General features: G+C 53.5%; 1 protein-coding gene across 1 annotated transcript in view; it reads left to right on the top strand.

The window, feature by feature from the left end:
- Positions 1-19,336, top strand: part of CPNE2 (copine 2) — a 46,059-nt gene extending 26,723 nt beyond the window's left edge. Inside the window, exons 11-16 of the mRNA XM_041767200.1 lie at positions 1,273-1,406; positions 3,510-3,564; positions 8,434-8,485; positions 9,888-10,021; positions 17,226-17,462; positions 18,782-19,336. Of these exons, the coding sequence (XP_041623134.1) occupies positions 1,273-1,406; positions 3,510-3,564; positions 8,434-8,485; positions 9,888-10,021; positions 17,226-17,462; positions 18,782-18,889 (720 nt within the window). The 3' untranslated portion in view covers positions 18,890-19,336. The remainder of the gene's footprint in view (positions 1-1,272; positions 1,407-3,509; positions 3,565-8,433; positions 8,486-9,887; positions 10,022-17,225; positions 17,463-18,781) is intronic.
- Positions 19,337-24,148: the final 4,812 nt, after the last annotated feature.

Genomic DNA, 24,148 nt, shown 5'->3' with positions numbered 1-24,148 from the left:
CCAAACACTCAGTGCCTGGCACATAGTGGGTGTTCAATAAATGAATTGTCCCTCTGCCTGTGGCCTGGAGTGTGTGCCCCACAGACTTGTCCCATTCATCTGGTCTTATGCGTCCTCACCTGAAGGGGACCTCCACCCCGGGGGGAAAACCTGCTGGGGTCCCATGTTCTGCCCACCTCCCTGCCTTGCCTCACCACTCTCTGCCACGACATCTAGATCCCATGGGACTGGAGGTCCTCTGTAGGACTATATGGAGTCAGGAGACTGGCCTTGTTGATGTCTAACCCCACTGGTCATCATGACCCCCTCACTCTGAGAGACTGAGCTCTCCTATTCCTCGTGTGTATGCATATTCAACAATGGATACTGAGCACCTCCTCTGTGCCAGACTCACCCCACGAAGACCAGTTTCTAAGGTGGTCATCTCTCTCCCTAGATCCCTGAGAGAGAGCAGATCACCCCTGTGGAGCACCTTCTCTGGTGCTCTGTGCCTCACCCTAGACCTGGCTCCGGGGGCCTGTGTCTTGCCTACAGTGAGCACCCACTCTGGGCAGATAGGCATGGCCTACCAGGCAGCCCCAGATCTCGGCCTCTTGGGGATCTGAGAGACAATAGGGAAGTGGCTTGGGATGGGATAAGGTGTCTGGAAAGGATTCATTGGAGCAGCGACATCTGAATTGGGCCTGAATGATAGAGGAGAATTAGATAAGGAGAAAAGATTGCCTGGCTCTTTAGGTAGAGGCAACCTCATGACAAAGACCTAGACATTGGGGATCCCTGGGTGGCTTAGCAGTTTGGCACCTGCCTCCAGCCCAGGGCATGGTCCTGGAGTCCTGGGATTGAGTCCCACATCAGGCTTCCTGCATAGAGCCTGCTTCTCCTCTGTCTGTGTCTCTGCCTCTCTCTCTCTCTGTGTCTCTCATGAATAAATAAATAAAATCTTAAAAAAAAAAAAAAGACCTAGAAATGGAGACAGATGAGTGTGTAGGTTTGACAACGAGGGGGACAAAGAAATTTGGGACTGCAAGTTGACTTTGTATCACATCTGGGCAATAGATTTTATGCTCAGGCAGTAGGGAGCCACAGATGGCATTAGAGGCAAAGGAGTGACACAATCAGTTTCCAGGTTTCAGACCATCTTATGGAAGCGTGGGTTGACATGGGGAGATGAGTGGCTTCCCATGTCCCATCAGTCTCTTTGTTCCCTGAGGAGGAGATCGGGAGCTGGAGTCTCTGGCCAACTGGGTGGCCTTTTCTCCCCCCACTCTACAGGTTGGGATAGACTTCACAGCCTCCAATGGGAATCCCCTCGACCCTTCCTCTTTGCACTATATCAACCCTATGGGCACCAACGAATATCTGTCGGCCATCTGGGCTGTCGGGCAGATCATTCAGGACTATGACAGGTAAGCTTGGGGAGGGACTCTAGAGGTCAGTTCCAGTTCCATCCAACTGGGAAGCTCACCTTGTCAGAGCTGAAAGAAGGGTCCCAAAGATTCTCAAACCGGGAATGGCCAACACATGGTATACATACCTTATTGCCCCTTCCAACACCTGTGGCAGGCATTGCTAGTCAACTGCTGACCTCTTCCCTACCGAACCCTGGATCCACACTGGAATCCTTCTCCACGATACACCAAGTAGCCAGTAAGAAAAGGAATCAAGATAGAAAATGAAACTTGTTTACCTTTGTTGCAGCTTTCCCTTTTAGAGCTGGAAAAATGTAGGTGTGGGATGGAGGTAGAGAATGTATCCAAAGTCACACAGATCAGGGGCCTAGTACCCAGCCATTCTGATTCCTGGGCCCAACACCTAGTGACCTAATAGTCTCACTCCTGCTGGGAATTTGGAAGGAGCAGCCAGCAGGTGTGGGCCCTCATCCCATGACCATGCTTCCTGGAGACCTTTGGGTTAAGGTGGGGCCAGTGGAAAGTCAGTGAAGGAAGGCTGTATAGGGGGTGTGGCCTCGAAGGATCAGAAGTCACTTGAAGGTTATGGTGTTATAGCCACAGGTGGTGTTCGTTGGGACCTCCAGGCTAAAGGGTGGAATGGTCAGGAGGCCAAGACACAGGAAACAGGGGTAGGAAGGTACAGGTGCCAGAGACTTGGCAGGAGCAGCAGCAGGGTCCGGAATCCTGTGCACACTTGGCCTCCCTAGGAGAGGCTGCCTGAGACCAGGGTCTGACTTCCAGGGTTAAATGCGTGGCTGTGATCTCCAGCCACATTAAGAAAAGTATGGCACATAGAGCAAGGGAGGTGAAAGTCCCCATCTGCACAGGTGGGTGGAGGAGCCTGCTGTTCCGCTCTGGAGTCCTCTGTATCCAGCTTCCCACTCAGTCCCTTTACTGAGCCTTCTCGTGGACATTCAGACTTATCAAGGAAGACCCTAGTGAGTGCTGGGCACCTGCCCCAGTCCGACTCCTCCGATACCCTTCCCCATCTCAGTGAGAGGCACCACCTCTCACCCAAAACCCTGCACTTTATCCTTCCCTCATATCCCCTGTTCTTTCAGCAAATCCTTTCAAAACAGTCTTGAGTCTGGCCCTTTCTCCCACCGCCACTGTTACCAGCCTGTAAACCACCATACCCTCCTGTCCAGATCACTTCAGTAGCTCCTCACTGGTCTCTCTGCATCTGTCCTAGCAGCTGGCAGTGTGTCTTCCACACAACAGCCAGGGTATTTCTCAATATATATACACCTCCAGTGAATGAACAGGTGAGACACGATCCCCATCCTTAGGGAGTTCACCCTCGAGGAGGAAGACTGGGAAAAGTCACTGGAGTTCTGAGAGGCCAGTTTACCTGTAACGCAGGAGCTACAAGAGCACCAAAGAGAAGGATTCTCAGGTCTCAGGGAAATCCACAGAGAGAAGGAGCCGTTTGAATTGGGCCTTAGAGGATGAGTAGTTTACCACTGCTGGGGACAGGAAGTTCAAGGGGAGGCACAACATGATTGAAATTGCAGCAGGAGGGTGCCCTGTGTGTTTGGGGCACAGCTAGTGGTCCGTGGCCAGGGCTGGGGCAGTGGGGCTTGAGGGAGGCCCGATGGAAGCAGATGAGAGTAGTAGGCTCTAGAGCTGGGTGATGAAGGGTCTTGAAGCTATGCCAGGGTTCTCAGGAGAATTTTTCCCAGCCATAAAAGGAAGGTTGAGAGAGATAGTACCTTTCCATAATGACTGTGGTTTAGCGAATGCCCAAGGTCCCAGTTTGGGAAGGATCTAGAAGATGTACCCAGACCCACTGGTTAGAAGTGCTATGATTGATTAGCCATGTCTGCCACAGATGTAGATGGGGGTCAAGCCTCACTCGACAGGTGCTCAGAGGTGATGTGAGCTCAGTACCTCATTCACACAGAGCTCTTTCTAGAGGTGCTGAGCTTTTTCCTTCTGTTCTTGGAGGGGTGTGAGGCAGGGTGGGACCAGCCCTGGGTGGGGGCTGGGAGGGGTGAGGATGGACCGGTGAGGCCTCTGTCCCTCTCATGGTGGTTTTCTTCTCCTTTCTCTGATTAGTGATAAGATGTTTCCAGCTCTGGGCTTTGGGGCCCAGTTACCCCCAGACTGGAAGGTGAGTGGAGCTGGATTCTTTCCTTTTGGTCAAGATGGGATTTGTGTATTATATGGCCTCTTTTGGGTCTACTTTGGAAGGGACTTGGGGTCCAGCCTCCCTGCCTTCTCTGCATTTACCCCAAACCCACACTCATTTCTCAGCCTGAACCTCACGTAGGCACTAGGGCCAGAAAAATGAGCAGGACAGTTATGGTCTCTGTCCCCTGGTACTCAAGTCAGGTGGGGAGGACAAGTAGGATGCTAGATTTGGCAAACAAAAATCCAGGACACCAGGGAAGCTTGAATTGCAGATAAACGCATTTCTGGAGTATGTCCTAAATATTATACTGGGACATATGTATACTAAAATGTTATCTGTTGTTTCCCTGGACTTCAGATATAATGGGGCATCCTGTATTCTGTCTGGCAACCCCAAAGATTGGCAGGGTCATCGTTGCTGATATGAGGCAGCATGGGCCTGGGAGGAGCCCAGAGGAGGGCCCCAGTCCGGCCTGGTGGTAGCAAGGAAGACTTACTGGAGGAGGCAAGGTCTAAGTCAAGATAGGAAGGGAAAAGAGGAGTTTGCTGAGTGACTGGAGGTGGTAATGGGGCAGAGAGGGTGTTCAGAGCAGAGAACCTGTGCAAAGCCTGGGAGGAGGAGGGACAGAGCGAGGTGGAGCAACAGAAAAGGTGGGCATGTGGCCTCTCTAGAAATGATGGAGAGAGACAGAGCTAGCCAGGAAGCCAGCCATACAAGGCCTCAGATGCATGTTAAACAGCAATGGGCAGCCACTGCAGGGTCCACATGGGGTGTTATCAGCCGTTTGGCATTTTGAAGGCCCACTCTGGCTGCTGAGTGAGGGATTGGCTGGGTGCCAATGGGCAGGATAGAGAGATGATGAGAAGGAATGAGGTCCATTTTATGGGTGAAAAAACAGAGGCTCAGGTGAGTTGCCCAAGGCCGTGTTTACATCAGGGAGCCCTGGATTCCAGCTGGGCAAATGGACTCTTAAGTTTATTCTCCGAATCTGCTGCCTCTCCAGTGAGAAGCCTGGGGATGTTGTGAGCACAGAGGGCTCAGCTTGTGCCCCTTCTTGTCTGCCCTGCTGTGCCACGTGCTGTTGCCAGAGTGAGCATTTTCCTCCCATCCTCTCTGGGTGGTGGTGTGGGGCGGGGTATGATCTTCACCTCGAATTTTAGGGAGAGGCTCTGTGGCCTGCTAGCCATCGAGGGGGGGGGGCAGGATCCTGCAGGACCAAAGCTGGGCCTCCGGGCAGACAGTGATGCTGCAGGGGGCAGGGCAGGCTGGCGAGGCCAGGCCCAGCTTGAGCCCGTTGCTAGGACACTGGCCAGCTTGAAAGAACCCTGGCTGAATGAGATGTTTTCTCACTCAAAAGCCTCCTTGGAAATGTCACAGGGCAACTCTGGGGAGGCTTGGGCTTGCCAGGCTGGAGTGCCCGGTAGTGACAGGAGGGATGCCAGAGCCAGGCTGTGCGAGGGCAGATGGTACATCCCACCTCCCCTGTCAGGCCTGGCGCCTCCCAGCCCCATATCTCCCTTCCATTCTGACTTGCCTTGCTCCTGCCACTTGAACCTTCTTTCATTCATTCCCGCCTCAGGGCCTTTGCACATGGCCTTCCCCTGGCCTGTTGCTCCTTTTCACTTTTTTCCCCACTATAGAGGTCAAGAGGTCATTCCCTCTGGGAGGCCTTCCCTGAGGGAGCTCATATGGGGCCCCACCTCCTGTCCCAGGCACTGTCCTCACAGAGCTTATGATCACCTCTGTATGTGTGGGTTTGCTGGTTTGTCGCCTCCCCCCCAGAGCTTAACAGTCCAGGAGGGCCCCAGCTCCTGGCACACACTAGATGTGCACTACTTGTTTGCTGACAGAGTGAATTTGGGGCTTAGCAGCCTGAGGAGACAGAAATGCTGGTTCTGAGGATGAGAAACTGGAAGGAACATACGACTCAGCTGCTTGCCCTTGGGACCTTCATTCCACCCTAGTGCTGGGCTGGGTGCACCCAAAGAAGACCCCTGCCCTGGACAGTGGCTGAGGGACTTAGAAAGCTTTTCCCTGAGATGGCATGAAGCCTTGTTCATTTATAATGAGCCAGAGTTCATCAGATGAGGCAGGAGGAAGGGCCCATGCAAAGGTCTGGGGTGGCAGAGAGCATAGACTCCCCACTGTACAGATGGGGTAACTGAGACTTGGAGGGGACAGTCCCTCTGGGATCCCTGCAGCTCTCTTTCTCATGCTCTGCCCCCGCCAGGGCCCCAGGGAGCAGTGTCTTAGTAACCCACTGCCCAGGGGTCAGGCTAGGTGGACACAGCACTGATTATCAGAAGGCAGCAAGGAGTCCCAGGGCAAAGACTGTGGCCAGCAGGTCCCCAGGGGCCCCTAATCTGGCTTACGGCCTCCAGGAAACTTGTCCTATTAACTGGCATTTCCTAGGCCAACCAGGGTGGTGAGTGTGGGAGGGGGCTGGGCTGCTAGAGCGGCATGCACTTGTCTCCCAGATCTGGTCCTGGCTCTCTGCTGTGGCTCACTCATGTCACCTGGGCATTCCCTGACCTCTTCTGAGCCTCTTTCCACCTGTGAAGGTGACCCGAGAGGACCTCTGAGCTGGATGGGTGACCTTTACAGCCCCATCCACTTGGACCACCAGGCCCTCCCACAAAGGAAGTGAGGGGAGGGAGGGAGGAATGAAGAGGTTGGTGACCCAGAAAGCAGAATATTCCTCCATTCTTATCAGGAAGGGGTTTTCCCCCTTGGTCTCTAAAATCTCCTAAAATCTGATTTTTGCAGGAAGTCATTGGCCCAGGGAGGCCTGTTTCCTTGGCAACCATTTTGCTCTCTCAACCCCTCTGTATAAGCGCCCCCCTTAATCTCTGTAGAGGCTCATGGGGTTGCCATGGCAATGAGGACCTCCAGCCCCCCAGCTGGAGCCTAGACTTGGGACAGAGTGAAGAGAGCCCCAGGCAGGGAGAGGACCCCAAAGGGACAGCAGAGGACTGGCTCTATGCCAGCCCTTAGGGCAGAGGGAGCAAAGAACAGAAAAGCTGTTCTCTCCCCTGAACAGGGAAGGCTCTTCTTAGGCCACCTGCCCCCCACATAGGGCCTTGCTGGGGTGAATTGCCTAAGCTGAGTTTCACCCCTCTTGGCCCAGGAGGGCTCAGCAAGGCCAGGACTCCAACTCCCTCTCAAGACATGAGGGACTCAGGTCTTAGGCCTGTTCTTCTGTATGGTGTTGGCACCCAGTTTCCCCTCTCTGGGTCTCAGTTTGTTTACTTGTTGAATGAGCACATTAGACTTGCTGGGGCCTTCCAGCACTCACGTTGTCCTGTCTCAGAGCTAAAGAGTCTGTCTGGGAGTGTCTGTGCTCAGACAAAAGCTCTCGCCTGGCAGATATGTCCCTAGATCTCTTTGTCTTCCTAATTTAAAACCTGTGGGAGAGTGTTAGAAGATGGAGGAGGGTCAGTAAATATCCTCCAGCCTGAGAAGGTGCTTTCAGACCAAAAAACCCATGGAGCAAGCCACTCCATACCGTTTACGCAGTTCACTTCAGGGTAACTTACTGTGGTGGGCTCTCCAGGCAGCATACAGCCATTCCCCATCCAGGCAGGATGGCCAGCCACAACACCACGCAGGGGGCATGGTGGTGAGCTCACAGGGTAGTTCTCTAGGGCGGCACCCTCTGTGTGCTCACCATCCCTACTGGTTAGCTGAAGTAGGGCCTCAGAACAGGCCCGCCTGCATTCCCACATGGGCATACATTAACCTCCATGGGGCCTAGAACACATAGCCCCCAGGGAGGTCATTGTGCAGACGCAGACACAATGGGAGTCGTTGTCAGCACTCCTATGGAGAGGAACACCTTCTGAGGTTAGTGGGTTCAGGGAAGGGGGCTCAGGAGGCAGCCTGACCTCAGTTCTGGTCCCAACTTTGTCCTTAGGTAAATGTAAAACGCTGGGAACATTCTAGACCATTCTGTGTCTCCATTTCATCATCGGGAAATGGGGTAGTAAGAGGCCTTTCGCCACTGAGTCATTGCCAGGAGTGAGGTGATGCCTGCAAAGCTCTGAATGTGGTGTGTGGCATGCAGGAGGGAAAGGGGCTCAATGGGGATTTTGGCTGAGACCGCAGTGGAGGGAGAGTGGGGACACCCCCATCTGAGCTCTGACCCCCTAAGGCCGCAGGTTCTGCAGCCACCACACTCCTGCTGCAGCCCTGAACCGTGTCTGGTTATTATTCCTCTGTGCTCCCAGGTCCGGGAGGGCGCTGGATGATCCACAGGGCTGGGATCTAGGTCTGGAGGCAGAGAAACAGAATGAGTCCCCAGGGGACCAGCACTAGCCTTCTCTGCCCTCCCCTCCACCCTGCCCTCTGGCCCCATGATGGTTCCTGATCCCCACCCAGTCCAGCCGAGCAGGTTGTCCGCTAACCCCCAGTTTGGCTCACTGGCATAACATGGGCTCCTCTGCTGGCACTCGTGCTAACTATGAAGTTAGGGAAAGCACTTGGGGCCCAAAAAAGTGGAACCTCAGTGATAGCATGTGACAAAAGGGCAGTCCACTTGGACTCCCCCCAGGGCTCTCTCTGTCCCACTCCTGGACTCTCTTAGTAGGGCAAGGAGGCAAGGCAGCCATCATGCCCCAGAAGAGATTGGGGCGATGTGCACCTAATTACAAAGTGAGAGTAGTCAGGCAGGCATCTCTGCAGGCATCAGGCAGGTGGCTCCGCCCCCGCAGTGGAGGTGAAAGCAAAGCAGGTGTGGGGCGGGGGCGGGGGGGGGGGGGGTTGCCGATCAATAGCCTTGGCCTGGGATGGGGCCTGGGCCCAGGTTTGGGGCCAGAAGGCTACCAGCCCAGCATTTTCTCTACATTTCAGGTCTCCCATGAGTTTGCCATCAACTTCAACCCCACAAATCCCTTCTGCTCAGGTGAGTGCCAAGCCTAACTCTATCTGCCCTGGGTGGAGGGAGGGGCAGAGTAAAGGTTTTGTCTCCCACCATCCCCTCCCCCTTATGCTTGCTCATGACAGGTAGGGAAGAGCTGGAGGTTGGAGTCAGGTGAGCCTGGATTCAGCACCAGCTGCTGCCCTTTCCTGGCTGTGTGACCTTGGAGGGATCACTGCACCTCTCTGGGCCTTTGCCTTGTCACCTAACCCAGGGAGTGTAATACCTGCTTAGCTCATCTCACTGGGTTGGCTAGGTGAGAATTAAGGGAAGTGTGGACAGGAAGCCCTGTGTAGAACAGGAGGAGGTAAGGGCAGCAAATTATATACTTGTCTCTCACCTCCCACCTGCCCTTGCGGGGAGGGCCCAGCCCTGCCCCACCCTTCTCCTCTTGTCTTCCACAAGGAGCCTTGGCACCCAAGGACTGAGGGTTGCCAGTGTGAGGGTTGGGGGAGAAAGGGGCAGGCAGTGAGTGCGGTACCTGTGCTTACTCCTGCCCCTTCGGCCTCAGAGGACTTCTGAGCCCCCTGAATCAGTTAAGAAACTATTGGAGGAGGAAGGAGGCTCCAGATGGATATGGAAGAGGGTGGACCCTGCCATCGTGAGACCCCAGCCTAGGATTTGGCTTGGATATAGCATCTGCCTTCCCTGGGGATTCCCAAAGCTGGGTCTGGTTTGTACTTAGAAGGGAAATGCATCAAGTCACCGACTTGGGAATGATGTTGTGACTCAGAAGCCATGGGCTTCTGTTGGCTAGAAACATAGCCCTGTACTACTCCTGGGCTCTCTAGTTTGGAGCAGGTCTCTAGACACTGTGTCCGAAATCAGGGTAACCAACCTCCTTTCCAGCCAGAGGCCTCCTGGATAGGACCACAGGGCTGTGGGATATTCTTAGGCTCATAATGATGGCCATTTACAGAGCACCTACTGTGTGCAGGGGCTGTGCAAGCATCTCTGTTCCCCCACTGAGGACTCCTCAGCAAAAGCCATAGCATGTCCAGAATAGGCCTCAAGATGCCTGGCTGCCAAGTCCCTTCTCTGGGAAGAGCCCGTTAGGCCCTCTCCTGCCAACCGCCCAAGAGTGAAGATGATCAGTCCTACTGACAAGGAAACAGGCTCAGAAAGATTAAACAGCTTGCCTCAGGTCCCACAGCTGAAAAGTAACAAAGTGGGATTCGAACTCAGGTCTGCCTGGCTCCATATTCAGAGCCCTTTGCTTTATGCCATCTTGGCCCTGCCCTCTGGGAGCTTCCAGTCTCATGGGACCCACACTGGCCACTGTAGTAGTATTGGGGGTCAGCGGGAATAGAGGTAGGTCTGCAGATGGGATGAGGGTGGGTGAAGGGTCAGCGGGCACCAGGCTGATGTAGTTCTGTCCCCGAGGCAGGTGTGGACGGCATCGCCCAGGCGTACTCGGCTTGTCTGCCCCACATCCGCTTCTATGGGCCCACCAACTTCTCTCCCATCGTCAACCACGTGGCCCGGTTTGCGGCCCAGGCCACACAGCAGCAGACGGCCATGGTGAGTAGGCCCCCACCAGTGTGAATGTGCAGGAGACGGCTGGGCCCTCCTTGGGGCCAGACTGAGTCCGTCCCTACTCCACCCACCCCCTTGGGGCTGGTGAGCTGGGTAATTCTGCCTTCCCTGCCTCAGTTTACCCACAGATATGGTAAGGGGATTGGACCAAGCTCAACTTGATGGGTCCTGGCTCTCTGGAGCACAGACGTGACAAAGACACAGTGACTCCGTTCATGCGTAATAGGAAATTATGCTGTGATCACTGGGACGCACCCCCCTGGGCAAGGGTATTCCTTATTCCCAGGGTACATGGAAACCAAGGGATGGTGGTCCCTGTAGCCCTAGAGCTGACCCTCTGGGCCACTGTCTGGCCCTAGCCCAGTGCCCGGCGGGAGGCCCTGGCTACTGTGTGGCATCTGTACCAGGGTCCTCTCTCTGCCCTCTAGCTCCCGGCCTAATGTCAAGGTTGGGGTCCCCAGGGGTCACCTTGTCCACTTCCCCCACTTGACTGTGCACATGAGTTGGGAGGTTGTCTCCCCCTGCCCTAAGAATGGTGCCATGAGCAGCCCTTTCCAGGCCATGTCCCCAGTCCCACTCATCAGCGTCAAGCCAAGGCTGGAGTAACTGGATTTGCAGAACCTGGGCTGCCACCAGGGAGACCTAGATCTGCCTCCTGCCTGGCCCTTCCCCCAGGAGGCCTTCATAAGCCTCTCCCCTCTCTGGGCTTCCCTCTGGGAAATGAAGAGCCACTACATGTGCTAAAGTCCCTTCTAGACTGTCCCTTTCGTTCTACTTCCAAAAGGTCATCTCGACTTGTCCCTCTCATTGCCAAGGGCACTGGCTTCTGTCACTGGATACACTCTCACACTGTGGTCCCTATAAGCCCCTCTCTGCCTGGGGTTCTTTTAAGGGCACATGCCTGAGCCTGCCACTCCCTAGGCCCTCCCTCCCTCCCTCCCCTCCTACCCACCTTCCCCCACCTTCCTCCCCTTATGATCCTACCACCAACCTTGTTCCTGCCTCTCAAACACATAAGCTTGTTCCCCTCACAGAGCCTTTGCCCAGCTGACTCTGCCTGGCTGGTTCTACCCATTCCTCGGTGTCCCCTCAGATGCCACCAGCCCACCCCTCTGAGGTTAATCTCCCCCTTTCTGTTTATTCTCATCTGGACTCTGAGGATGGCAGCAGCCATCCATTGTGTGTCTCCCTATGACTCTCAGCCCCACTGGCCGGGCCACTGTCCCGTGTTTGCCATCATCTGGCCTGTGACAGATGCTCAGCATGCCTGGAGATGGATAAATCTGTTGGCCCTGCCATGGACTGTGTGCTGTGCAAGGCTCAGGAGGCAGGAGGAGGTGACTCAGCCAGGGCCTCCCCCACAGGGAAAGGGACCTGGTCCCACTGGGACCACCAGAGGAGTGAGACACTGACCTCGTTACTAGGGAGGCAGAGAGGTTGGCTTCTGGGAGTGGTGGCAAACACGGAGGAGGTAGAGGTTAAGAGAAGAAAAGAGGACACCAGGGCTGGCCTGGGACAGGATGGGGGTGGCAGGACAGCAGGACATGGTCTAGTTGTTTGGGAGGCAGAAAGAGGCTCTCAGGCTGCCAGGGTTTGAATTCTGTCCCCACCCCTTCCTCACTGTGACTTGGGTAAATCATGTAACTTCACTGAGCCCCCATTCCCTTGTTTATATGACTGGAATACTCATAAGACCTACTTTGAGGAGAGAGTGTTCAGGTTAGACAAGATCGGATAATGCTGCACCGAGAGAGAACTAGAGAGGATGAGGAAGGACGGCAGAGTGGCCTGCAGAGGCCAGGGAGGGCAGGAAGGAGGTCTGCGTGTAAGAGTTGGGGGAGAACAGGTGTCCCAGGCTCCTCTGCCTCTAGGGGCAGGATCTGCTCTAGTGCCAGCCCTGCCTGGCCACTGGGACTGAGGGCGTGAAACAAGCCCCCCTTCTGCCCTGGACCTATTTCCTTTATGAAATGGGAGAAGGGAAGCCCCCCCACCCAGGGTGCTGTGAGGATCTGGGGCAACCTGAATGGGACAGCAACCAGGGAAAGGCCCAGGAGGGGCTACTCTTTAATTTCTGGGGAGCGGGTGCAGGGTGAGAACTGCTTGGGGGTCAGTTGAGAGGCAGGCCCCGGGCTTGCACCATCAGGGTACCTGTGGTCAGTCAGCCAGGCCATTATCCCGCCCAGCCTATTTTCCGCCTGAGCCAGCTTTGACAGGGATGGGAAACAAAGGCCTGCATTCTTGTTTAAAAGGAAGAAACACGGTGTGGTAGCAGGAATGAAGCCAGTGTCCTTGCCAGGCAGAGCCAGGGTAGGACAGGGCAGGAGCTGTGGTGCGGGGAGGAAGGTGCCTGCCCACTAGGTGTGCAGGGGGCTGGGCCCGGGGCAAGGCCAGGAGGGGTAGCTTTGTGTTCTGGGGAGAGACTGCTGAGGACTCCCCAGAGCGGGGAACTTGGCCTTTCTGTGCCCAGTCGTGATCCTCTCAGTGGCCCAGCCACTTGTAGTTGGCTCCCCGGTGATCTTGAAGCAAGGATTTGGTGCTTTCAGTGCCCCAGCTACTTTTGTCCAGACCTGGGCCTTCCAACCTGGGAAGGCAGCCCTCTCGGGGCATCTCCCTCCCCCCGTGTGTGACTTGAGCCACCTACCAGAAGGAGTGGGGACAGAGTCTCTCAGCCCCTCGCCCTGATGTCTGAACGGACAGATCCCTCCGCCTCTGGCTTACTCTACCCCACATCTCACCATGCACCAAAAGTGGCATTGCCTGATGGTTCACCCTCTAGCTCGAGGCCCATCAACCCTGTTGAGACCCCAGCTCCTCCACTGCCTGGCTATGTGACCCAAGGTAGGTTGCTGAAGCTCTCTGAACCTGTTTCCTCACCCGCACCGTAGAGGTGCTGGACCAGTAGCTGCCTTCTAGAAACAGGATTCCACCAGCTTAGCACGGGAATTGCTCAGCACGGTGCCTGGCACACAGGGAGCACTCGGTAAGTGTGGGTAGCTGAATCTTCTAGGGCCGCCTCTTGATGACACTGGGCACACTGAGACCCAAGGCAAAGAGAAATAATTTGTGGATTAACTGCTGCTTTTAGACAACCACGTGGGGTGGCGGGGAGCAGCACTTGGTGTGGCTTCACCTTTCCTACCCCCAGACATCTGCACACACATGTACGCCCACGAACAGGAACTGGAGAGCAGGTGGCGGGAGGCATCGCTCTAGGCAGGCCTGCACTCTCCTGTTCATGCACACAACCCATCTTTCCGGAGCATATTTCTGTGCTGTGCTGGGAAGGCCATGCTGCACGGCCCCTGCCCTCCCAGGGTCTGCAGTCTAGGGGGGGAGCCTGGCCTGGAAACAGCAGCTGTGACTCAAGGCAATTGAACCCGTGGGGACAGAGGTCCAGTTTCCTAACGGTGGCTCCTAATACAGAGGGCTCAGGGAAGGCTTCTTGGAAAGTGGTGTTCTAGGCTGGGACGTGGAGGATGCTTAAGAATTAGCTATGTAAAAAGTGTGTGTGCACATGTGTGTGTGTCTGTCTGTCTCTCTGTCTGTGGAGTGCTCCAGGAAGAGAGAACAGCATATGCAAACACCAGGAGGCATGGTGTTAAGACATAAGAAGTGGTGATGTTAGAGGGATGAGTGCAGTAGGGGAGGACCAGCTACCACAGGGCCTTGGAAGGCAGTGAGGAACCTGGATTTTCTCTTGAGGGCCATGGGGAGCCACTGAGGCTATTAGGAGGTTGAGAAGGAGCTAGGGGACCCCCATCCTTCCCTTTGCCCCATAAGCCCTGGGTCTCACTGTCCATGGCCCATTCCTAGTTGGCTACCTAGGTGTCTGGTGCCCAGTGGAGGGGGAGCTGGGACAAAGCACCTTGGGAATTTCTTCCCACCCCAAGATCTTTGACAGCCAACTTCCAGAAATAAGCCAGGGAGCAGCTTCCCCAGACTGCTTGGATTGTTGTGGTTGATTTCTTATAAATCTGATCACATGCTAAATGCTTTAGGGGAAGTAGCTATTTGCCATCCCAGAAGCCTGAAGAACCTCTGGGTAGAGACAAAAGATACTCCATCCTTGAGCTGGGTTGGGTGCTTCAATTTTCAGTTGGACCTGATGGTGACTGGCTGTGTTTCTGGAGCAGGGACAGGGTGCCAGACCTGAGAGATGCAGAAGAGGGTGCAAGGGGCTGCCTTGAGGAGCACTCAGGGTGTGTGGGGGGCAGAGGAGTATCCAGAGGAGACCTCCCCAGGGGTTAATGCTGGCAGGGGAGGCAGAGCTTGAGGCTGGGAAGGGCCTTCCACCTGCTTGAGACAGAGATGTAGATGCTCAGATGGGTCTTGGAGCTGTGGCTGGAAGGGTATGCCAGGCAGGAGGAAGGGAACCAAGAAGGGTGTGGAGGTGTGAAAGTTTGAGGGCAGGGGAGACCAGGGTTGTCTGTGGGGACAACAGAGCCTTTCCCACCTCCCCCTGCCCAATTCTGCCCTTCATTCTCCTCATCCATAGCTCCCTCCCATTTCTGTCTTGGGGTTGGGGGGGCGCTGCAGTGGAATATAGAGGCTCCTGGACAACCTTGGCTCTGTCTGGGGTGGGCGAGAAGTACAGGACTTGTTAGCTGCATGTCCATTGCCAAGGCTAGCCCAGCTGGGCAGAAGCTGAGATCGGGCACATGGTTGCGGGTATTGTGGCTGACTGCACAGGAGTGAGGGTTAATGTCCAGTGCTGTGGCTCTGGCTCTTTCTGGGCTTCTGAGACATTTGGGCTGACAATGAGGCAAGAGGGCGTGGAAAGCTCCTGCATACCAGGGTTCATTATTCGAGAGGCCAGGCCACAAGAGGGGGGTAACAGAGGGAGGACACTGTGGAAAGAGCCCCAGCTTTGGAGTCAGCCAAGCTTTTGTTTGAATCTTAGACTGTATCGGTTCCCAGCAAGTCACTGAATCCCCTCTCAGCCCATTTCCTCATTTCTAAAACAAGAATCACAGCGTGAGGATAGCAGGAGGGTCTATGCATTGTAGTGTGTAGTGAGACACTTTCTCACCCTGTCGGCTGGTGCCTGAGGTCCTGCAGGAACCCAGACCTGTGTATGCCCACCTTCCTGGGAAGAAGGCTCCAAGGCCTGGGGGAACCTAGGTCTGAGGCTCTAATCCCCTCGATGTGTGGCTGACTCACAGAGGAGAACTAAGAGGGCTGCATGGGGGTGGGGGGGTGGGGGTGGGGAGGACATCCCACCCCAAGTGGGGAACCTGTTGACTATACCAGGCATTCTCTCCCTCCTCCTTGCCAGGACCTTCAGTGCCTTCCCTCCTGCCAGCTTAGGTGCCCTGGAAATCCTGCCCTGGACTTTCTGGCGGGATGGAAGTGCAGTTAGAGAGCCGCTTTTGGAAGGGATGGTAGAATGATGGGTGGGCTGTGGGGGGGCCAAGGGTATAGATAGGCCTATAAGGCCCCCCAACCACAGGAAGGGGGGCTGACAGCCACTGTCCTCCACTGCAGGGATCCAGGCTGCCATCTCCATAGCAACAGGTATCCCCAGCACTGAGGGCTTGGTCTCTTAAAGACACAGTGCAGGAGGTGCTACACTGCCACTCCTGCTGGGAGCAGAGGGGTTAGGATGGCAGGTCTGGGCCTCCAAGCAGCTCACCTGCTCCTTCCATGGCTGTGTGGGGACAAACAGAAGACCAGGGCATCCTAGGGGGCTGAACTTATAGCCTCTGTATGTTCCCCAGGGAGCAAATGGCTTTGCTGGGTGAGAAGGTGGCCAGGTGCTGACCTAGGTCTGGCTTGGTTCTGCCCTCCAAGACCTTGACTGGGGCCTTGACTGGGGCCCCTCTTTCCCCTTTTTTTTTATTTTTAAATTTTAAGATTTATTTATTTATTCATGAGAGACACAGAGAGAGAGAGAGAGAGGCAGACACACAGGCAGAGGGAGAAGCAGGCTCCATGCAGGGAGCCCGATGTGGGACTCGATCCTGAGTCTCCAGGATCAGGCCCTGGGCTGAAGGCGGCGCTAAACCGCTGAGCCACGGAGCTGCCCACCCTCTTTCCTCTTTTGAGACCCAGAAAATCAGACTAGAAGGCAAACACCTCAATATTAGGGCCATGTAGGGCTTTCTGTTTACTGATGGGGAAAACTACATTCAAAAAGGGAACCAAAGGGTGCTAAGGACAGAACTGAGTTGACACTAAGGCCTCGGCCTGCTTGGAATGTGGGGGCCTCCACCCAGACCATCCCCTGAGCCTTCCCGAACCTCATGTGCCCACCCTGTCCTGTTCACAGTTTCTGCTATGGCTGTGCATCCCCAGGCTAATTATTCAGTATTTTTAGTAATTTGATAAAGAAACCGTAGAGCCCACTGTAAGTGAAAAGTTACCACTTGCCATATATACAGAGTAATGGTAAAAATAAACACAGCAGACTGTCTGGTACTGAAGTCTAGCTAGACTGTGGTCCCCTGAAGCTCTGTGCTTCCCACCTGTGAATAAGGAGGGTGAGCAAATGATAGGCCTTAAAGGCAGACTAGAACCGAACAGAGACTCTGTCCTGGGTACATTTTGTGCAGAACTAGTACTGTGACTCGATGCTGTGTGACTCCAAGTCCACTAAACCGGCAGCAGAATCCTACAGTCCCAGAAGCACTGGCCTGGTGACCGGCAGGCTATCTGAGGCCCGCTGTGCTGACAGGGAAGGAGCAGGTTGTAGGTATTTGTGTGTGGGTGGAGCAGAGAAGGGGAGGCTGGTCCCCGAGTCATCTGGAACATGCCTCCTTCCCCAGCTGTGGGCCTGACTGCCGGGAATGCACTTAACCACCAGGTCACAGAGAGCTGCCGTGAGGCAGGCATGTCCTAAGGGGTACAGCAACTCTCACCTTGCAGATGCAGAAGCCGAGACATGACAACTTCAGTCAGTTGCCCAGAGTCCCACAGCACAATGCCTGGCAGGGCTGGGCCTGGAGTTCAGGACTCTGAGCTGCAGAGTCTGAGCTAACAGCCAGGGCAGGAGGAAGAGAGCAGTTTGTGCTTGGGCTGTGACCAGGCCAGGGTTTAGCCTGTAAGGGTGGGGTGCTGAGGGGGAGGGGACTGGGATTTGGTTACAGCTGGGAAGAGGAGTGGCCTTCCTCCCAAGGGTCAGGGTGTTTTGGGGGAGGCGGGAGAAGGGGGACCAGAGGCTTCAGAGCACCTGGCTGTGTCCTCTCCGCAGCAATATTTTATCCTCCTCATCATCACGGATGGCGTCATCAGTGACATGGAGGAGACGCGCCATGCCGTGGTGCAGGCTTCCAAGCTGCCCATGTCCATCATCATCGTGGGCGTAGGCAATGCGGACTTCGCCGCCATGGAGTTCCTAGATGGGGACAGCCGCACACTGCGCTCCCACACAGGGGAGGAGGCAGCCCGTGACATTGTGCAGTTTGTGCCCTTCCGAGAGTTCCGTAATGTGAGTGTGGGCCCGGTCTGGGAAGGGGGTGCTTGGGGACCCCAGTGACTATAGCTAATAAAGATGAAAGTCTGCCTGAGGCTCCTCTATACTCTGCTCCATTGACTGAGTGCTGCCTGAGAGCCTGCCCCCAGATGAGGCCCTATGAGCATGTGAGCACTGGCTTCAGCAAGCTCATGGAACCCAGGGAGTAGTGCTCAATCCAGACTGGGGCTTCAGGACAGGGTTTCATGGAGGCCCTGCCCTCCAACAGAGGTTCTGAACCAGAAGTTTGAGTTATCCATGTGGGGCAAAGCATTCCAGGCAGACTGGCAGATGGGTGGGGGTGGGGGTGCAGGACATGGGACGTGTTGCTGAGAGCAAAGACCCAATGGTGAGAGAGGCTTTCATGATAGTCACACCTCAACCAGTCTCCTTCACAGATAGGAAACAAGGCCCATCTTAGGATCCGCAGACACTGGTGGTCCCACCTTGCCCCTGGAGGTGGCTCTGGGCCTATCTGCAGGTGACCCCAGGGGTGCCCACAGGTCATAGCCCTGGCATCTGGGCCCACCAGGATCCCAGAGGGAGCAGTCTTAAAGGCCACCCCTGTACTGTCACCCAGGGGCCCAACTCTTATTTAACCAGAAGCTTAATGCATGGCCTTGGGCAAGTCCCTGACCTCTCCAGACCTTGGCTTCCTTGGCCATGGGGCCTCTGGGGGTTCTGTGGCTCAGATCCTACAAGCCAGTCCTAGGAAGAACTTATCACTTAGTTTTATACCCATTGGTGCTCACAACTCTGCCCGGTGCCCTCTGAGTTTGCCTGAGACGGTCCAACTCCTTCCTCTGGAGCCTTAGCTTCCTGAGGACAGATGCCAGGCCTCAGCACTGCCATTCATGCCCAGGACACTGAGCACCTCCCCACAGCTAGCCTGTGGCTGAGCATTCAGCAGTGAGCCAGACAGTCCTGGCCCATTTATACAGGCTGAGAAGGTGCTCAGAAAATGTCTGCCAGGTGAGTAGGCTGTGCCACTCCTCTCCACTATCTCTTTCCCTGAAAAGCCTCCCACAGACCAGTTCATCCTAAAATGTGATTCCCGAGCCTCTCAAAGTGCTCATTGTAGGAGTTAACTTCACGTAAAGGAAAGCACTGCTTGTAGTGGAATTTCAGGCCCCGGGCTGAGACAAGGGACACGAATTATAAACAGCCGTGGTCCTCAGCCCTGATTTTGTCCCTTGGGGACACCTTCTCTCACTGCTGTCTGGGCATGGTGCCCCTTGCTACTTTCTTCCAGTAACTTCCTCTCTTCCCTCTCTACCTCACCCTCGGTCCCGCAGGCAGCAAAAGAGACCTTGGCCAAAGCTGTGCTGGCGGAACTGCCTCAACAAGTTGTGCAGTATTTCAAGCATAAAAACCTGCCCCCCACCAACTCGGAGCCCGCCTGAGCACCAGCCTGTGCCCAGCAGCAGCATGCCGGCTGGGCCTCCCGCCCTCTCCAGGAACGTGCACGCTCACCCTGCTTCCTCGTGGGTGGCCTTTTTTTTAACCGATCCACATTTTTATTTTTTACAACCAGACCTCCACCCCCAACTTCCCCCAGCCCAGCTGGGCTTCCTTTGTTGGAGTCGACTGATGATGCTTCCGGGCCAAACTGGCTTCCTCCCTACCCTTAAGTATTGAATGTACTTTGTATAATTTTAGTGGAATTATTGTTATTAAAGAGAAAATTTTTACAATCTTAACTGGCTTTTTCCAAGTAATTAGCTGCAGACCCTGAAAGACGCGTGTCCCCAGTGTATACATTGTGTCATTGCCTGCACCTACTTCCTGCTGTTTTTTATACTGTGACTGTGTTCTATTTGTTATACTCAGGGTAATAAAGCAGTTTCAGATGTCCCTGTGTCAGCTCCTTCCTTGGCCGGGACCTGATGGGCTCATTGATCTGGAGAAGGAAACCTAAAAACCTCTTTCCCCCAGCAAGTTGGTGCAATCGTTTCTACCTGGGGGCACTTGTTCCCTGCAAACAATAATAGCTGTTAAACGGGCATAAACTTGGCACAGTGCACATGCTCAATAGGTATTTGTGGATGGATAAAATTCCCCAAGCCACCACCAGCAACTGTAGCCCCTGCAGAGCCTACACCAGTCCTGGAGTCCTCAGTCCAGCCACTGCATGGCACCCCACCTTCCTCCTCTTACTCTACACCCTGTCCTGAGGTATACACATCCAGGTTAGCCATCGCTGCCACCCGTTTGCTCCTCTCACAGGCCTCCCAGGCATTGGGATATGTATGCCCTGTGGTCTGCAGTGTATGAGAACCTCTTTGCCCACAGGACACTAAGAAGGGTAGCTTGTGTCCCTGCTGACAACTATCTTTCGTTTCTAGAGCATACCTCACCCTGGCTCAGGCCCCACTTCATGAAGCCAACCAGGTTTCACTCTCAGGGTCCTCCCAATTCTCTCCTCTCCTCCACATAACACAACCTTTTCTCTGGTCTACCTCCCCCCTTGGAGTTTCTGTTAGCCCCCATGCCATAGGCTTCTATGTAACCAGTAACAACCAACAGTTCTACTAAGGGCTATTTCTGGCTCCACATTACAAGCTTTATAGGCATAATCTTGATAACCCTTCCAAAAGCCTATAGCCTCTGCCTATGCCCATTTCCAAGATGAGGAAACAAGCAGAGAAACTAACCAGACCCATTAGAGGCAGAGCCAGAACTTACATCCAGATCTGCCCCATTCCACAGCCCATACTTCTTCCACAGCACCTTCCTTTGACTCTGCAAGGGAGTCTACTCAAGCCGCTAATGAATTTGTCCTTTCTCTCCACTGAGCCTGGGAGGTCTATGACCTTGACCTACTCCCAGGACAGTCATTCTCACTGGGACCCGCTAGACCCAGGCATGCACCAGACAGGTTCCTACCTCCAGGTGCCTGGCAGGCTCAGAAACCAGTGTATCTGGTGAGAGTGAGGGAGAGGTTCATCCTGAGCTTCTGATGCTCCTGCTGGTTCTATGGACACCAGAAGTCAACTGAAATATTCTTTAGGGGTACCTTCACTTTGGAGAGGGCTGTAGGACTGCGTGGAGCCCCGTTTCCCCAAGGACCTTTGGGAATCACCACATAATGGCCCAGGGGCCAGATGGCAACCTGGATGGAAGCCCAGGACAAGTGCATCTGGCTCCTTCATTTTCTGCCTAAACCTTGCTTCGGCCACCTGTAAGACTGGGTGTTAGTCAAAACAATAGCACAAGTCTGCTTATTTGCTGTTCAGCAGCTCAAGTGAGTCTAGCTGGATGTCTCATCCCCACCCATCCTGGAATAATCTGTCAAGTTCTGCAGTCAAATGCTCTACTCCTGAGCTATACCCCCTAATCTGTCAAGCTGTGATTGACCAGAGGTCTCTAAAGGGGAGCAGCCTTCTCATCCCAGCCCTACATCCCTTCCTTAGCTCTCACAGGATAGGTATACTGTGGGGGACCACTTTTCATGCAGACCTCTCCCTTACACCTCTCCGTGGGAGGAATTTGCCAGACCAGTAAAACTGGGGAAGATGGACATATGGGGCCATGTTATGGTCGAGTCCCTGCCTTATGCTGGGGTCCATCCCAAATGCTCAAACTCTTATGGACCACCTACCTCAAGTGTGGTGGCCATGGCCCTCACCTCTAGGCTCTATGGGAGGAGACCCCCAACATCTTTGGTTTCTTCCCCCTTCTCTGCTCAGGTTGGGTGGATCAGTCAAGCAAGCCCTCTCCCAATGGACTCAAGTTCACAGGGGAAAGGAATGCACCCAAACTCCTGACCAGGTCCAATCACCACTTAAGAAAAACAAAATAAGTCCTGGCATGTAATGTACAGCATGGTAACTATAGTTAATAATAATACTATACTGTATATCAGGAAAGCTGCCAAAAGCATAGATCTTAAAAGTCTCATCACAAGAAAAATGGATGGACAATTTTGCAACACATACAAATACTGAATAAACTATACACGGAAACTAATGTCAATATCTCAGTAAGGGTGTCTGAATGGCTTAGTTGGTTAAGAGTCTGCATTTGGCTCAGGTCATGATCCCAGGGTCTTGGGATGGGTCCTGGAATGGAGCCCCGCATCAGACTCCCTGCCTCTCCCTCTCAATCGCCCTGCCACTTCCCCTGCTTGTGTTGTCAAATAAATAAAACCTTAAAAAAAAATAAAACTCAATAAAAACAAATGGAGCCTTGGTGATGCTGATTCTTGGCACATGGGTATAGCAAGCTGAAAAGTGAACATGGAAATCGAAAAGATCCTTCCACCTTTGCATCACTACTGCCGAGGCCTGGGCAATAGCATTTGTTTAAAAGTTTCACTAAAACCATAGAAAGCCAGACTTAAAGGCTCTAATTAAAATTCTGGTTCAGTCAACTACCTGTGCAACCTCAGGCAAGTCACTGAACCACTATGAATTTCAATTTTCTCTATAAAATGTAGAGAAGGGCTGCTTCACAGGACTTTTTTTTTTTTTTTAGGATGAAAGACACTACAGTCTGCAAAAATAATCCACAAATGTCCCGAACAGTGCAGGCACACACATAGCAGGCCCTCGGTACCGAATGAGTGAATGCAACAAATCCACATAAGGCACAATGATGTGCTTATTACTGAAATAGTAAGGGTGAGGCCCAGCCAATAGCTCAAGGTGATGGCTGTCTCTGGGTTTTGCTGCCCTTCTCTGTGAAGCTCTGAGGCTGGGCCACATCCTGCCTGTCACTGCTGTGACACTCCCATTCTCCCTAAACCATTGCTCCAACAGGTAAGGGAGCAAAATGCCAGCCCTTGCCAGCATCACTTTAAGGCATGAATGTGCAGCTGGCTTGTGTTCACCCTGTGACTACAAGGATGTTGCCAAGATTCTAGCCTCCCACCAAGCAGAACTTACATTCCATACTGTTATGCGTAAGTAGGCTGGGCACGCCAGAAAATTAAGACAAGACTCAGGTCCAAATGATGGTGCATTGCCACTGAGCTCTCCTTTTTGTTTTTCTGGAAGGGGCTTAAGACAACAGCTGAGCCATATACCCACGAGTAGGACACCCGAGCCAAGGAACCGGGTGTGCCTAAGCAATTAACATTTAGCTGAGAGGGAAGCATACAGCAGAAGCTGGTGGTTGTAGCTCTGACGACCAGATCTGACCCTTCATCGTGTCAATGTTCTAGCTGCAACTGAGGAATGCCAGTAGGATGGGAAGACCCATCATAAATCACCACTAACAGAAGCTCTGGATACCCTACCCAGAAATGGAAAGCCAACAGTTAACAGGGCTACTGAGGATGGCTACTGTTACTGAGCACTCTGTGCCAGATCCCACACCAAGTACCTAATCCAGATTCTTTCACCCTCACTAGAAAGTTGGTATCATTATTCCTATTTATAAGGATGAAATGGAGGCCTAGAGAGATTAAGGACCTTGCCCAACTGACCCAGCTAGTAAAGGTCTGGTTCTAAGCTCATAACCACTACAGTATATCCAGGGAAGGGGGAACTATGCTTAGTTCCCAGGGAGAAGCAGAAGCAGTGAAGGAAGCCTTAGGCAAAAGCAGCTTGTCTTGGGTAGAAAGGAGGTAGCCAGAAGGGAAGAATAAGGTGGAGAGTGGAAAGAACAAGGATGCAAGGAGCTGGCCCAGGTCACCCCAGTTGGGGGACCAACTTCCAGTCTGAGGGACACCTGGGTGGCTCAGTGGTTGAGCATCTGCCTTCAGCTCAGGGTGTCATTCCGGGTCCTGGGATTGAGTCCTGCATCAGGCTCCTACGGCTATGTCTCTGTCTCTCTGTGTCTCTCATGAATAAATAAAATCTTTAAAAAAAAAAAAACAAAAACATGAGCCTGAAGCCAGCTTGTCTCTCCTCCTTGGTCCTGAGACCAGGGAAGGCATATAAAAGCAGATCGCCAGTCACTCCTCCAGGTCCAGTCACATCACCTCCCCTGCTTTTTATGATGACAAATGGATATTTTGAATTTTATGCTTTCTCCCCACCAAAGTGGGTAACAGGGCTGACAAGTAGAAGTGGTTCAGAGGGTATAGTGGAACACAGGATAGATAATCCAGAAAGAACTGGCAATAGGCTTTCTCCCCTGCCTGGTTTAAGAGCTGTACGAATACTACCACTCAGGACAATGCAAGCAGTTTAAAGCAACTCCCCCATACACACTTTGTCTTTAGCCTTTACTACCTAGTTATAAAACCCCAATTAATTTATTAAGGCCCGAGGGCTGCACTTTATGGATTAAAGCAGTCCCTGTTTTTCCTCTATCCTTCTTTGGGTTTGAACCACACTGTCTATACCAGATGCTTTTCAAGGCTGCTTCCTCTACCAAGGAGACCAGGTCCTGCCCTGCTAGTCACGGTTCTACGGGACGTGTGTCTCCATTCCTCTCCATACCTCTACACCATCTCCATTCCTCTCCATATCTCTACACCACCAGGAACAATGAACATGATGACAAGATCACCAATGACTCTCAGCCTCTCCTGTGACACCACAGATTAGAAATCTCCATCTGAGGAACCTCAACCTTAATACAATCTAGCTGTTATAGTAGATGGGGAGGGAGGTGGGAATGCAAGATCCAGTACGGGAAAAGCAAGATCTTGTTCCCTGACGGGTGGATTAGCTTTCAAGTTAATGTACAGTTTTAATTCCTATAACCTTTTT

This window comes from Vulpes lagopus, chromosome 8 (genome assembly GCF_018345385.1).
Source record: "Vulpes lagopus strain Blue_001 chromosome 8, ASM1834538v1, whole genome shotgun sequence".
Lineage (NCBI taxonomy): Eukaryota > Metazoa > Chordata > Mammalia > Carnivora > Canidae > Vulpes > Vulpes lagopus.
The sequence above is the reverse complement of the archived record's forward strand: the minus strand, read 5'-3'. Positions and strand labels throughout refer to the sequence as shown.